Genomic DNA, 13,408 nt, shown 5'->3' with positions numbered 1-13,408 from the left:
AATAATATCCCTCCCCATACTATAAAACATAAACATACTTACTATGAAAAAAGTCCACACACATTAGACTACATCAAAAGAACGTTAAGGCTAGGATACCAATTGACAAAAGCCATTCACTTGTAGAGGAGAAACGTAGCATGTATGCTCAAATAGTGGAGCATAATAGATTACCATAATGGTTGTTAATTTTCCCTATGGTCTCTGAGCACTGGAGAAAATACAGGATGTTTTTCCTTTAACTGAATATTTTGCACACACAGATATGCAGTTGTGTGTGTTTGTATAAACGTGTTTTAATTAGTATCTTTGTTAGCATAGCAGTTTTGAAACAAGGTTTAAACTCACATTTAAAGTTTCACAAAAAGATTTTTGACTATAGAAATCAGAAGGTAAAATAACTTAAATCTCAAATTTGTGTAAAAACAAAATAAAACACACAACCATGCTACTGTTGTCTGCAGACTTCTTTATGTAAGTGAACAAAGCAATCAATCGATACCTGAAGCAGTTCATACAGCTGCACGCAGAAAGATCAGATATATGCTTTTTAGTTCTTACTGTAGGAAAAGGTGTTATGGCTGTATCAAGCAAACCATTCATCATTATATATAAGAATGAAGCAATTGGGCAAAAATAATTTAAAAACAAAAGAAGATTTTTAAAACTCACAGCTACCAGATACTACACTGACTAATTTCCTGTCTTCTCCCCTTGTGCGGGGCTGGAGCTCTTGTTTCATTGTAGTGCTAAAACACAGATACAGTATATGTAAAAGAAATAATTAACCGCTGCTAAACTAATATCAGTAAAGAATTATCTTATTCAACCTGCATAACCTTTAAGCCAATTGACTTCTCCTTTCGGCTCATCAGAATCCACAGTTGAAAATTGGATGTCATTAACAACATCCAATATGGAGTGTTGTCATGACGTCCTATTCTATTGCACTTCATGTTAATCTGGAACTAGACAGAGCGAGAACAGAAACAACTTCTTAATTTAGTCCTTAATGTATACATTACAGTCACAAAATTGTAAAATGATTGAGACAATTCTCCAAATACAGAAGCAACACAGCTGAGTAGTGATAGTACATGCCTACACACACTGTGAGAATACTGCTGTGCATTACACATCCTGAATGTTGGGACACTTCAATGTGGTTTACCATCTGTAGACAAGTGACAGGAAAAGGAAGATGTTTCAGGAGACCATATTTCTCTTTAAATCTTTTCTGTATCTTTGCAAGATTAGAAGAGAATCTAATGTACCAGAAAAACCAACCCAAACTTTTTGAATGTTTCATTTAGATCTGCTCAGACAGTATCAGTGCAATGAAATAATAAACAACATCAAAAATAGCTAAGAGCTTAAGGAGTATTCTAATTATTCACATTTAAATGAGGATACCAAGCAATTGAGCATTAGGACGGCTTTTCCCACTTTTAGATTCCAAACCTTTGTTGTGCTTAGTGGCATGAACTATACCATATATTAGAATACTCTGTTTTGGAACCTTGTTTTTCATTACTCTATGCATTTAAAATATTGCCATTTGATCTGATGAGTAAGAGAAATTATTTGGCAGACAAGTTATTCTTAACTTACATTTGAACTTGTGAAGCTAAAAGATAAGCTAGCAATGAAACAGAACACAACTTTATCTGAAGGCAGTTCAAAACAGTTACACATATTCCCCAATAATAAAAATCCAGACAAATCAAGGCTTCTTGTCAAGTTTATATAAAATGTCATTTGTTCACCTCTTCCTTATGTGACAAGTACATCACATACAGCAACAAAATGAGTCATGACATTTTATTTTCAGCATAGTGATAACAAAAAATACTTAATTTGATATTCATCTAGATGTCCATAACAACAAACTGAACTACCTGCTGCCATGTTTATCCTCAAAGCCATGACCAACGACAGTCTCAATCAGGAATATTTCATTGAACACAACGAAGTTAGACAATGCTTAAAGAACATTTGAGTTGGGGTGGATTGGTTTAAAAATGCTTTGTCTGAAAATACTGTCAAGTAGTCTATATTGTCTGTGCTGCTGCAATGCATTTTATGAATTACTGTATATAAAAAGTATTCTAAATATGCCCAGAGAAACGTAAATGCTTCCTTCATAATCAACCATATTCAGGGTACATGAAATTATTACATTTGAAATGGTCTTTCTAGAACCTTTCAAGAACCATACTGCTTGGCTGTTATGTCACGTTTAACATTTATCATTTTACCATTTGCAAACTACAACAATTATGTCAATGGAACACCATTAGTACCTATGATATAACAACGCAAATGTACATAATGTGAAATATTTGCACTACACTTCCGTTCTTCAAAGGCAAAATAAACCAGTTTGACCCCAACATGAAGCAGACTATCTAGGAAAAATGACCTCATCCTGAGAAGTGAAAAATAGCACATGATCTTGTACCGCAGGCTTAGAGCCCAGGCTACAATTTCTAAAGTGACACTGGACCAATAAAAAAGCAAAGCTCCAGGTTTTCTTAGTAAATAACTTACATAATCATGTCACTAAAACATGAACAAAGACCAGGACTTGAATAATTTCCAGCTGAAGGTCTTCTGACATACCCTATAAAATTCCTCTAGCCACAAAACTCAGGAGTGTATAACATATTCCTATAAAGTACAACTTTCATAGGAACATTTAATTTAGCCTTAATCTCATTAACAGAAAAACTGAATACAGATTTCCTTGAATGGAAAAGCTAGTGACTAAATTAAACGATGAACTACAGTAATGATGTGTTTTGTGCACAGGTTCTGGATTCGAGTAAGTTATAAAGGAGATTCTGGCTTTTTGAAAAACACAGCTAGGGGTCACGCAGTGTGGATTTATGTGATTTATCAGAGCACAGATAGTTCAGCTGTACAGCCAGAAGATGGATGGGTCTAAATAATCGACCCTTCACACTTGCTCCTGAATTAGAAGGTTTTTTAAACATATAAATTAAACAAAAACGCACTTTCATATCTCTACTCTAAATTACATATCTGATCTTGCCTTATTATTTCCATTCCTCTGCTCCTTTTACTCTGCAAACACCTTATACTTGACTACTTTGCAGTCTTCTCTCAATTTTGTTTACTGAAGATATTTCTAAAGTTCACATCACCACAGTACACAGGTAACTTCTTTACACTATCTTCCACGCTGCACCTTTCCCACTGCCTTGAGTCCTGGTGAAATGAGTAGACCTTTCCATCTTCAAATCTTTCCTCAGAGTACCGTTCTTTAGTGAACCACTCTAATTTTGAAGTGCTATAATTAATTAAAAAACAAACAAAAATACTCAACCGTGCTACATCATGTTGAATCTCTACCATATAGTCACAAAATGCTAATATACTTTAATTATCTTCTTAGACACTAAACTCTTTGGAACAAAAACATCTTTCTCTTCCATGTTTTGCACACTGCAGAGAGTAATGTGAGCACTCAACAAACAACTAAGAACAAAGGGATATTACCTTATCTCCTAACTCTAATAAATTCAAAGCTGATTTCCTGTTAATAAAACAAGAGTTTGTATAGCATCAGAAATGCCTGGCTTTAAGGAAAGAAGAATGCGAGTGCAATATATTATATTCCCAAGTATTAGAATGCTTTATAAGTATACTTAATCACCTACAGAAAGAAAACATTTTATCTTAATAATCAGTAAGTAGTCTAAAGTTGAAAAGTCAATCACTTACCCCAATATTAAAAGTTCCTTTAAAATAGTCCAGATTTGCTTGAATGAATGAAATATTGTGTAATCCTAGTTCATCACTTCTGTCGTTAGCGCGTACCAGTGACAACTCCTTGTTTTCTATCAGCACCACCTGGATTTCATATACAGGAAAATAAGTCTGCAATATTACTCTAAAATGAAAATAAAATGATACTCGCTATACAGTACCCCAATGACTCAGGCTCAGAAACTGAGCTTTGTCTCAGACTGGAGATTTTACAGTATAAAATCACGTGTGGCCTTTAAGTGCCTTGTCTTAGATTATGATACTATCACTCATGTTGAGTACCACCTTACACTACAAGTAGTCCCCATTAATTTAAATGAGTTTACTTGTAAAATAAGATGCTATTCAGAGAAAAGTGATGTGCTAGTGAAATAGTGAAAATGGAAGGCGCTCAATACCTGCTAGTACCAAGGAACTGATAGATGTTATGTTTTTCTAAACAGAGTTTTTCTTTTCACAGACACATTGCAAATCTATTTGGGACTAATGAAACTTTTAAATTCTAACGTTTGCAATGTTAGAAACAAAGGTAGTGTGCTGATAGTGTTTATTTTTGTGTGTGAGAGAAATTTGGGTTTTTTTTTGCAGAAACATATTGCAGAAACATGTTTGATAGGACTGGATGATAAAACTCCACCGGCACCTCTGTCTCCTGCAGTAAGTTTGACATTAGAATACAGAACCTTCTCTCTCTCTAAAAATCAATGCTTTCAGTTAGGTCAGAGTTGATAGGGATCAACGGGGCCCTGTAAAGATCTTTTGAATACAATATTGCAGTTTCAAACATTGTTAGTTTTCCCCTTTCACAACCACAAAACACACACAGATATGAAAAAGCAGCATGTTTTGTTCATAAAAATATGGTAACTGTATAAAATGGGTGGGGGAAGGCTTTCTTGCTTTTCACTAAGATGGTTGAAAAACAAAAATAACTGGGCTTTTCAATTAGTAATTGCCTGATTAAAATGTTTCACTGACAACTGCTTTACAGAGGTAGCTTAATTTTACCTTCAGTTCTATAACTCATAGTTCTGCTTTGTCTACACCGTCTATCAAGACAGAAGGCTCCATTTTGTTCTTTTGATGTAGCCTCCCTAACTATGTCACTTTTTAAAGCAGATATCCTCAATGTAATCTATTCCATTGCTGGGCATGATGGCTACTCTAATAGGACCCTGTTAGAACAGTATATACTAATAACTAGTACTAATACTTAACTCTTAGAAAAGGAATAAACCTTAAATGGATTTATAACAGCAATCATATATAGTATAGGCTGTGACTGGTTTCCACACAAGTATGAGAAAATGGGGCAATTACAGGTTTTAGTTCCCATTTTTTTTTTTTATCTGAACCCTACTGTTCACTTTGCAAGTGGCTGGAAGTGAACCAGCCCTTTCGGGTTCACTTGGAGGCTCAAGCACGATGAAGGAACCATCCTCTCAAGACTTAGGACAGAGCTGCCTTCAAAGGAGCAGGCAGTGCTTACCTCTTTTGCTGTCATGAGAGTATGTAAGTCAGGGAATCAGACTGCTTCCCACATCTGCAAAAGACCTTAGGATTGGACGGAAAAGTGAGGCAGTGGCTCTTCCAGGGAGTCCCTTAATGATAAACGCTTCTATTCAACAGAGAACTTAAATACATACTTAAGTGCTTTGCTGAATAGGGATACGATCAGTCATGTACTGCCACAAGTTAAGCTTGTACTTAAATGCCTTGCACACCATGATCAAGCCCTAAGGACTTGGCACTGTTTCTAGCATCTTTTGAAAGCTGCTTCTTCTAAGCTATCTTTTTCATGGGTAACACATACTCCACAAGTCTGTAATAGAGCCTCAAACTAGAGCATACAAGTTCTCTAAATCATCACTGTTAGCAATCTTTGTGGTTTCCATCTAGTTGCATTTTTTTTAAAGTTGTGAATTATCAAAATCTGGAAGATTGCACAGTCCATACATTTTTATTGAGACTTTACCTGGCATGCTGGCAACATGTGAGCAAGAACAATTCCTACATGGCCCTGTGAAAACCAAAAAGAGTGAGTCACTCTTCAATCCTCACGCAGCTGACCGCCTTCATCCCTTCAAGAGTGATAGTGTCTTTGCAAGCAGCTCAGATTCCAGAGTTTGTACCTTTGCCCTGTGTCATGGGATGGCATCCTCAAGCGCCACCCTCTCAAGCTGTCTCAGGGCAGCCCTGTTGGCACCGTGCCTGTTTAGCCTCTTCTGTGCTCTTTAAATAACTCCACACAGTTCAAAGTCCCTGCTAGGGTCTACTTTATTCGACTCCAAATATACCCCAAGAATAAAGTCTCTTTTCTCTCTACTCCAGCTGCAGGCTGTCACTCAAAGCTCTTCACTCTCCTCAAGTTAGAATCCTCAACCCTCCTTCCTGGGGCTGGATTCAGTTCAGTCTCTTTACCTTTATTCCTTGCAGAGTCACCTCAAGCTGCTTTCTACAGCGAGCTGCAGCTCCCCAGGCTTTTGTGCTGCTGCTGCTGCTCAGAGAGCCCCTCTCTCTAGGAACACACTTTCCAGGCTCCCTGCTCTGGTGAACTCACCTATTGAGCTCTCCTGGGAGCGCCTCTCCTCAGGAGCTTGCAGCCTCTAGCATCCACCTTAAGAGAGTCCTGGTAACCCTTTATCAACATCATTAGCTAGATGGCTGCCTAGCAATTTAATTACTTGCAGGTGGGTCTGAATTTGCTTGTTCTCCCTTACAGGAGCCTGTCACAGTTATGCTGGTCTCTGACTCCCCTGAAAGGACCAACCTCCATGGCACTCTGTTTTGTAGTCATGTCCTGTTGGAACTGTACAAGATAAAAAACAAAAAGAAAACACAGTTGCATTTTATAAAGAAAATATACATTACCCCTCCACTGCAAAAATCCACAATCACATCTCCGGGTTTAGATAGTTTTGTCACCATGGATACCAGATTATTCAATTGCTGCTGTTTCCTCAGAGCACGATCACTGGACATCTTTCCTGAGGATGACAACAAAGGAAATAAATTGATGACTAATTTTTTAATAACTATTCTGCAATATTTCTAACTTTTTAAATAGTTATAAGGAAATCATACTGGAAATCCTAACAATTAATGCTGAGATTTTCAAAGCTATCTAGACAATTTAGACAACAAATCACATTTGGCAGATATGAAGATCTCAGCCTAAATATTTTTTAATTATTCAAAGTATTTCTTTAGTGTATTATGGAACTATGTTTTTAAGTTGTTTCTGTTGACACCCAGATGCCTTTACACACAGACACTTACAAACTGAAATGTATTGTTGTAATACAGTAATCAAATCCTCCAACTCTACCTTAAAGTGAATTTTCAACCAATGACTCAGGCTCAGAAACTGAGCTTTGACTCAGATTTGAAGATTTTACAGGATACAATCACATGTGGCCTTTAAGCGCCTTGTCTTAAAGTCACCCTCACTCATATGGAGTACCGTCTTACACTACAAGTAGTCATCCCCATTGACATAAATGAGTCTACTTGTAGAATAAGATGTTACTCGTCGCTGTCTGTAGAACAACTAGAATGTCCTAACTCCATACAAAAGAAAACAAAAACCTCGCTGCTTTCAACAGTACTTAATAAAGACTATGAAATAGCTTCTTGGGATGGAATGAATTTGTTTGGCTAGCATTTATATATTCCAAGCATGCTCTTTGTATCAGTGAGACTAATGAAATGTTGAGGGACCTTATGAACTTCATCTGAACAAATAATAACATCCCTTTTCTTTGCTCAGAAAATATTCAGAGCTGTAGACATTTTTCGTAGTGAAAGTGTCATTCAAAACTAATCTTGGAGGCAAGAAGAAAAAGGTACCTAGACAACTTTTCTTTCTTTTTTCTTCACATTAAATTTTCATACACATGACATACGTGATTACTTTTTTCCATATCCTCTAAATACAGGGCATTTTTTGAGCTCTGCGTTATGGTTGTGTGCTAGATGCTGGTTGCAAACTGCAGGCTTTGTTTGGATTTGAGCCACTGAATGGATCTGTCTCTATTTTTCTGCAACATTCCTTGTTTGTCTAGTCTACAAAAAATAAGCTTCTGCTCAGAATTAAGGGAATAGAGTTTTAAAGATAGCTTACTGTAAGAGCAAAGTGCCAAATAATGAATTCTAGAATGTTTCCAAAGAAAATGTAAGCTTCCTGATCACTGCATCTGCGGGAGCTGTTCATCTTTCCACTATCAAATTGGGGCAATGTCTTTGTATTTAAATGATCTAACTTTATGGCCAGATTGTGATATCTTTGCTCATGGTAAGTAAAATCAATGAAACTATTTGTGGTAGAAGAGTAACACAATATAGTTCTTATTTTTCAGCAGAAATATAAAAGATCCACTTCTTAGAGTAGCACATTCTATGCCATCAATGTGAAGATAACAGAAAAAAGGCTTCAGGAGATGGTACAATGAGCAATAATGTTGAGGTGCTTATAGTATTCGTATCTGCTAAATAAAAATATTCTGTGTTTAAAATAGTCTTTCAAGAAGTAAGAGTTTATAAATAACATGAAGCTCCATAAAAAATAGAGTTCAAAAATTACTTAGTGAGCTAGAGAAAGAAGTATTTTGAGAACTGTGACTAATTTAAAAAAGTTGAATGTTTATTTCTTTTTCGGTGTTGTACTGATGCCTGAAACGCTATCTATAACACACTAATGAAAGAAAATGGCTTTAGGATCCATTCCTGGCTTGCCTAGAACCAATTTTCTTGCTTTTGCAAAACAATCAATCTGAGAAAATGCTGCTTTTGATTAAAGGTCCTCAGTAGTCCCATGGCATGTAACTTATCCACCATCGGTAATTTTCTCTTTCCCTGTCTGGCTTCCCACAAACTTAAATATAAACATTATATCATTTTTGTTGTCATTCAGGTACTGTCCTTGGTTTCCTGAAGAACATGAGCCTTACTTTCAAAGCTAAGGAAGAGTTTTGCATTTTTTTAAAAACAAATATTTCTGTTCCAAAGTCAGAAAAATGCAAAGAAACTCTGAACATTCTAATCAAAAGTGGTAGCTCCAATTTATAACATGAGAACTAGTGATAGGCATACCATTTCATCCTATAGTCTAGGTATTTGATTACATCTTCTTTATTTATATTTTTAGACTAAATCAATAAATCACCTCACACAATTTAATGTAATTGTGCATTGAGAAAGATAAGAAAACGAATTACGCTTCTGAGTTAGGAACACATTGTTATGCTTTTCAAAAAATATTCCTATGTGACATCATACCTCAATGACATATTCTAACATTTGCTACTTCTTGATAGGAAGTCAAAAGGTAAAAACCCAACCTCCAAAAATATAGTAAAGGATATTTTTCCTATTCCTCTGACTATCAGATGCCGGAACGGAATGACAAGGGATGGATCACTTGAAAATTGCTCTGTTCATTCCCTTTGAAGTATATGGTATTAGGCACTGTCAGTAGACAGGATACTGGGCTAGATGGACCATTGGTCTGACCCAGTATGGCCATTCTTATGTTTTTAAGTAACAAAGAAAGACCCAACTACACTTACTAAAAATGGTAATGAATAACACACACACTTTTAGGATAGAAAACCAAACTCCAGACATCAGGCCTTTTTTTTCCTATTTTTCCATTTTAACCTTGCTAGCTGAACTGTTGATACAAAAATCCAGAAAACTATGGTTTAACTTGTATAAAATGTTAATATAGTTGCCTAGAAAAACACCAGTCCTTCCCCAAGTACAACAGACAATTAATTGAACTAAATCATGCATGCCTAAATACTCCTATTCATTTATTCTCTGTCTTCACAGAATCTAGATGTAACCAATATATATTTTTCTTAGAGCCCGGTAAGACAGTCTCCTGACACTTTTTTCTTTGAAGTTTACTCCTACAAGGTAAAACCTTTCTGAAGAATGTGACCTTTCCTCACAGTACATTGCAACACCAAAGCAAAACATTTTTCTCTTTGTAAAACTCTGCTGACAGACTGCCATACATGCCCAGCATGTTCTATTTTTCTTTTTCATTTGTGGTCACAACAAAAATAATTCTTTTGGATTCATGAGCTGAACATTGTTATTAATCTAGATCAGCTTTGGGGAACGTCCGGCCCGCGGACTGTAATGATTTGGTCCAGCCCGCGGCGGGCCGTATAAGGCCCGCGAAATCATTTGTTCTGGACCTGGCGGCGGGGGGGGGGGGAATTCGGTGGCGGCGCGGTTTCACAGCTGCGGCAGGGTTCGGGGGGGGGGGGGGCGGCGGCAGTGCTTGCCGCCGAAAACCCTGCTGCCGTTTATCCCTTTTCGGCGGCGGGCACTGCCCCCGCCCCGCACGGAACCCCGTCGCCACCGTGAAACCACGCCGCCGCCGAATTCTCCCCCGCCGCCAGGGCCACCATCAGGACCTTGACATAAAAAAGGTTCCCCACCCCTGATCTAGATCCTGTGATAAGAAATATAAAAGTCTTCACAGTATTAAAGGACCTCTTGGTTTGGCCCAGAGAATTAACACATTTTAGCACACTTGAAAACTTACAGTTTGACCTCACCTTTTTGCAACATTAGAGACAACGTAAAACAAATCACTCCGTGCCCAAAAAATATTTTCAGATTTTTCCATATATACTTTGGTTCAATACCAGTTTTATTTTTTTGAATAGGTAAATTTCAATAACTACACATTTGAGAGCTTAATCCTATTTAATTTTGAAATCATTTCCATTTCCAAAATGGTATATTACACATGCAGTGTTGCCAAGTCTCTCAATTTTATCTCACATCTCTCAATAGTTTTCTTAAAGCCCCAGTTTCTGGGTTAATGTGACTACATGGGTATCTTATTTTTCTTTTTTTTTTTTAATGTAAGTTTAAGTTTCTTGTCCTCCTGGTTATGGAGAAAAGATTGAAGACGTGACCCCAGTGTATCCTAAAGTCTCAGAAACCAAAAGGCAAATAAAAAGAACCCCACATTTACATATTTTATAAACTGCATGATTTTTCGAAGCCCAACTCATGATTTTTCAACACTTGATACTGGTAATACTATACAGCTAAATATTCTCTAACATGTAACCTATGCATCAGCTTGAAGATTTTAACCTCACAACAATTAAAGTCGTGGCTATACACATCTGTCAGTAGTTTCTATAAACACATCATTTGTCATTTCAAGCCACATCCAAAATTTCAATACCCCTTACAGTAGTTTCCATGCAGTCATTAAACAAAGCATCATTCATTAGATGATTCTGACAGGTAGCTGATGAAACCTGACAGCCTTGCTGACATTTAGCTGTAAATAAATATGCTTCCTGCTCAGAAGGAATACCACTTTAACAGAGTGTTCAGCTAACTTTCATAATTAAAGAAAGTTCATCAATCAATCAGCTAAATGCAGTGCAAAGAATTTCCTTGCTACGATCTTTTGAGTAGGTTTGATTGGAATGTATTACTCAGGTCTTGCATGCACATTTTCTTTCTTTGACTGCAATGAATTCCATATCCAGGGTGCATAAGTTTGCAGAAGTAGTGTGAGGGGCCACAGGGATCTAATCTATTAATCTGTTTTCCTATTTAAACAAAAATATTTTATAACCATAACAAGGAAAGGAGGCAAAAAGAGTATATTAGGCTGCACTTCATTAGAAACATTTACACTTTGTTCTGATATAAATGCTGACTATGCTGATACTACAGCAGAGTGTGCAACAATTGCGTGTGTTATGTATCTGTCTGTGTACATATATCTAGAGATGGGGGAAGAGGGTGAATACCCATATCAAAAGATTGGCAGCATCCACTCCCTGGATTTTAATTTAAGTAGCTACCACTTGGTACAACAACCTGGCCCATTCCAAAAGCAAAAAATCTGCCCTTCAGAAGTATTTTATGGATCCACGGAGTGGGTGAGAGTCCATAGAGGCAGACAAATTATCTTAACCTGACACTCACCCTTTGGGGCAGTGCAACTTTGTACTGACCCCAATGCAGGACTGCCTAAAAGGCACAGCATAGCCCTTAATGATTGGGGGGTATCTTGCTTTTCTTGTGTGTAATTGTCTTACTATTGCATAGCTTTATGAGATATATTTTGATTTCAGTAAGGCTTTTGTACAGTCACACATGATACTCTCATGAGCAAACTACAGAAATGTGATCTACATGAAATTACTATAAGGTGGGTGCACAACTGGTTGAAAGACTGTACTCGAAGAGTGGTTATCAATGGTTCACTGTCAAACTGGGAGGACGTATCTAGTGGGGCTCCTCACGGGTCAGTGCTGGGTCTAGTACTAAATATTTTCATTAACGACTTGGATAATGGAGTAAAGAGCTGAGAGGGGTTGCAAGCACTCTGGAGGGCAGGATTAGAATTCAAAACAACCCTGACAAAATTGGGGAATTGGTCTGAATTCTACAAGATGAAATTCAATAACAAGTGCAAGTACTTCACTTAAGTAGCAAAAAATTAAATGTGCAACTACAAAATGAGGAATAATTTACTAGGCAGTAGTATTGCTGAAAAAGGATCTTGGGGTAATAATGGATCACAAATTGAGTACGAGTCAACAATGGGATGCAGTTGTGAAAAAGTCTAATACTCTGGAGGTGTATTAATAAGGGTCTCATATGTAAGACATGGTAGGTAATTGTCCTGCTCTACTCAGCACTGGTGAGGCCTCATGTGGAATACTGTATCCAATTCTGGGCACCACACTTTAGGAAAGATGTAGACAAACTGGAGATTCCAGAGAGATCAACAAAAATGCTAACAGCTTTAGAAAATCTAACCTATGAGGAAAGGTTAAAAAAACTGGGCATGTTTAGTCTTGAAAAAAGAAGCTGAGGAGGGATCTGATAAAAGTCTTTAAATATGTTAAAGGCTATTATAAAGAGGACAAGGATCAATTGCTTTCTGCATCTACTGAAGGCAGGACTAGAAGAAATGGGATTTATATACAGCAAGGGAGATTTAGATTAAATATTAGGAAGAACTTTCTAACTATAAAGGTAGTTAAGCTCTAGAATAGGCTTTCGTGGGAAATTGTGAAATCCCTATCACTGGAGGTTTTTAAGAACTGGCTGGAGAAACATCTATCAAGGATGGCCCAGGTTTACTTGGTCCTGCTCAATGCAGGGGGCTAGACTTGATGACCTCTCAATGTCCCTTCCAGCCTGCATTTCTGTGAATCTCTGATTCATCCCTGGCTGTCCATGCTGGTGAAGCATTAAAAAAAGAGAGATTTTGTCTCTGCAAGTATGTCCCTTACTAGTATCATATTAACATATTTTTATATTACATTATATACATATTACATACTATTATATATTTTGAAATGTGTAACAACTCTACTACTCACATCAGTAACTGCTCACCACAGTAAATAAAAGGTTCACAAATTGCCTTGTAATGAGGGAATCAAATGGAGAGTCTGGAATGGGACATGTGGGTGGTTATTCCACTTGATATGAGGAGATTACACTGACGTATGGAGTGATGTTACTAACCAACAATATACCTGTCTCTTGACCTTGAGAAACATCTACCCCTTTGTTGCTTAGGGAATAATACCATAGGAAGAAAAGAAAATCT

The 13,408-nt window shown here is 37.0% G+C and overlaps 1 protein-coding gene across 1 annotated transcript in view; it reads right to left on the bottom strand.

The window, feature by feature from the left end:
- The window catches only part of GSTCD (glutathione S-transferase C-terminal domain containing), a 115,930-nt gene that overhangs the window by 20,442 nt on the left and 82,080 nt on the right, over positions 1–13,408 (bottom strand). The window contains exons 6-8 of the mRNA XM_067568188.1: positions 6,664–6,779; positions 5,768–5,812; positions 3,748–3,876 (exon numbers count right to left, since the gene is read on the bottom strand). Coding sequence (XP_067424289.1) covers positions 3,748–3,876; positions 5,768–5,812; positions 6,664–6,779 — 290 coding nt within the window. The remainder of the gene's footprint in view (positions 1–3,747; positions 3,877–5,767; positions 5,813–6,663; positions 6,780–13,408) is intronic.

This window comes from Emydura macquarii, unplaced genomic scaffold, assembly GCF_026122565.2.
Source record: "Emydura macquarii macquarii isolate MOO-44397 ecotype Brisbane River unplaced genomic scaffold, CSIRO-AGI_Emac_v2 contig_2863, whole genome shotgun sequence".
NCBI lineage: Eukaryota > Metazoa > Chordata > Testudines > Chelidae > Emydura > Emydura macquarii.
This window is presented reverse-complemented; position numbering and strand designations above follow the sequence as displayed.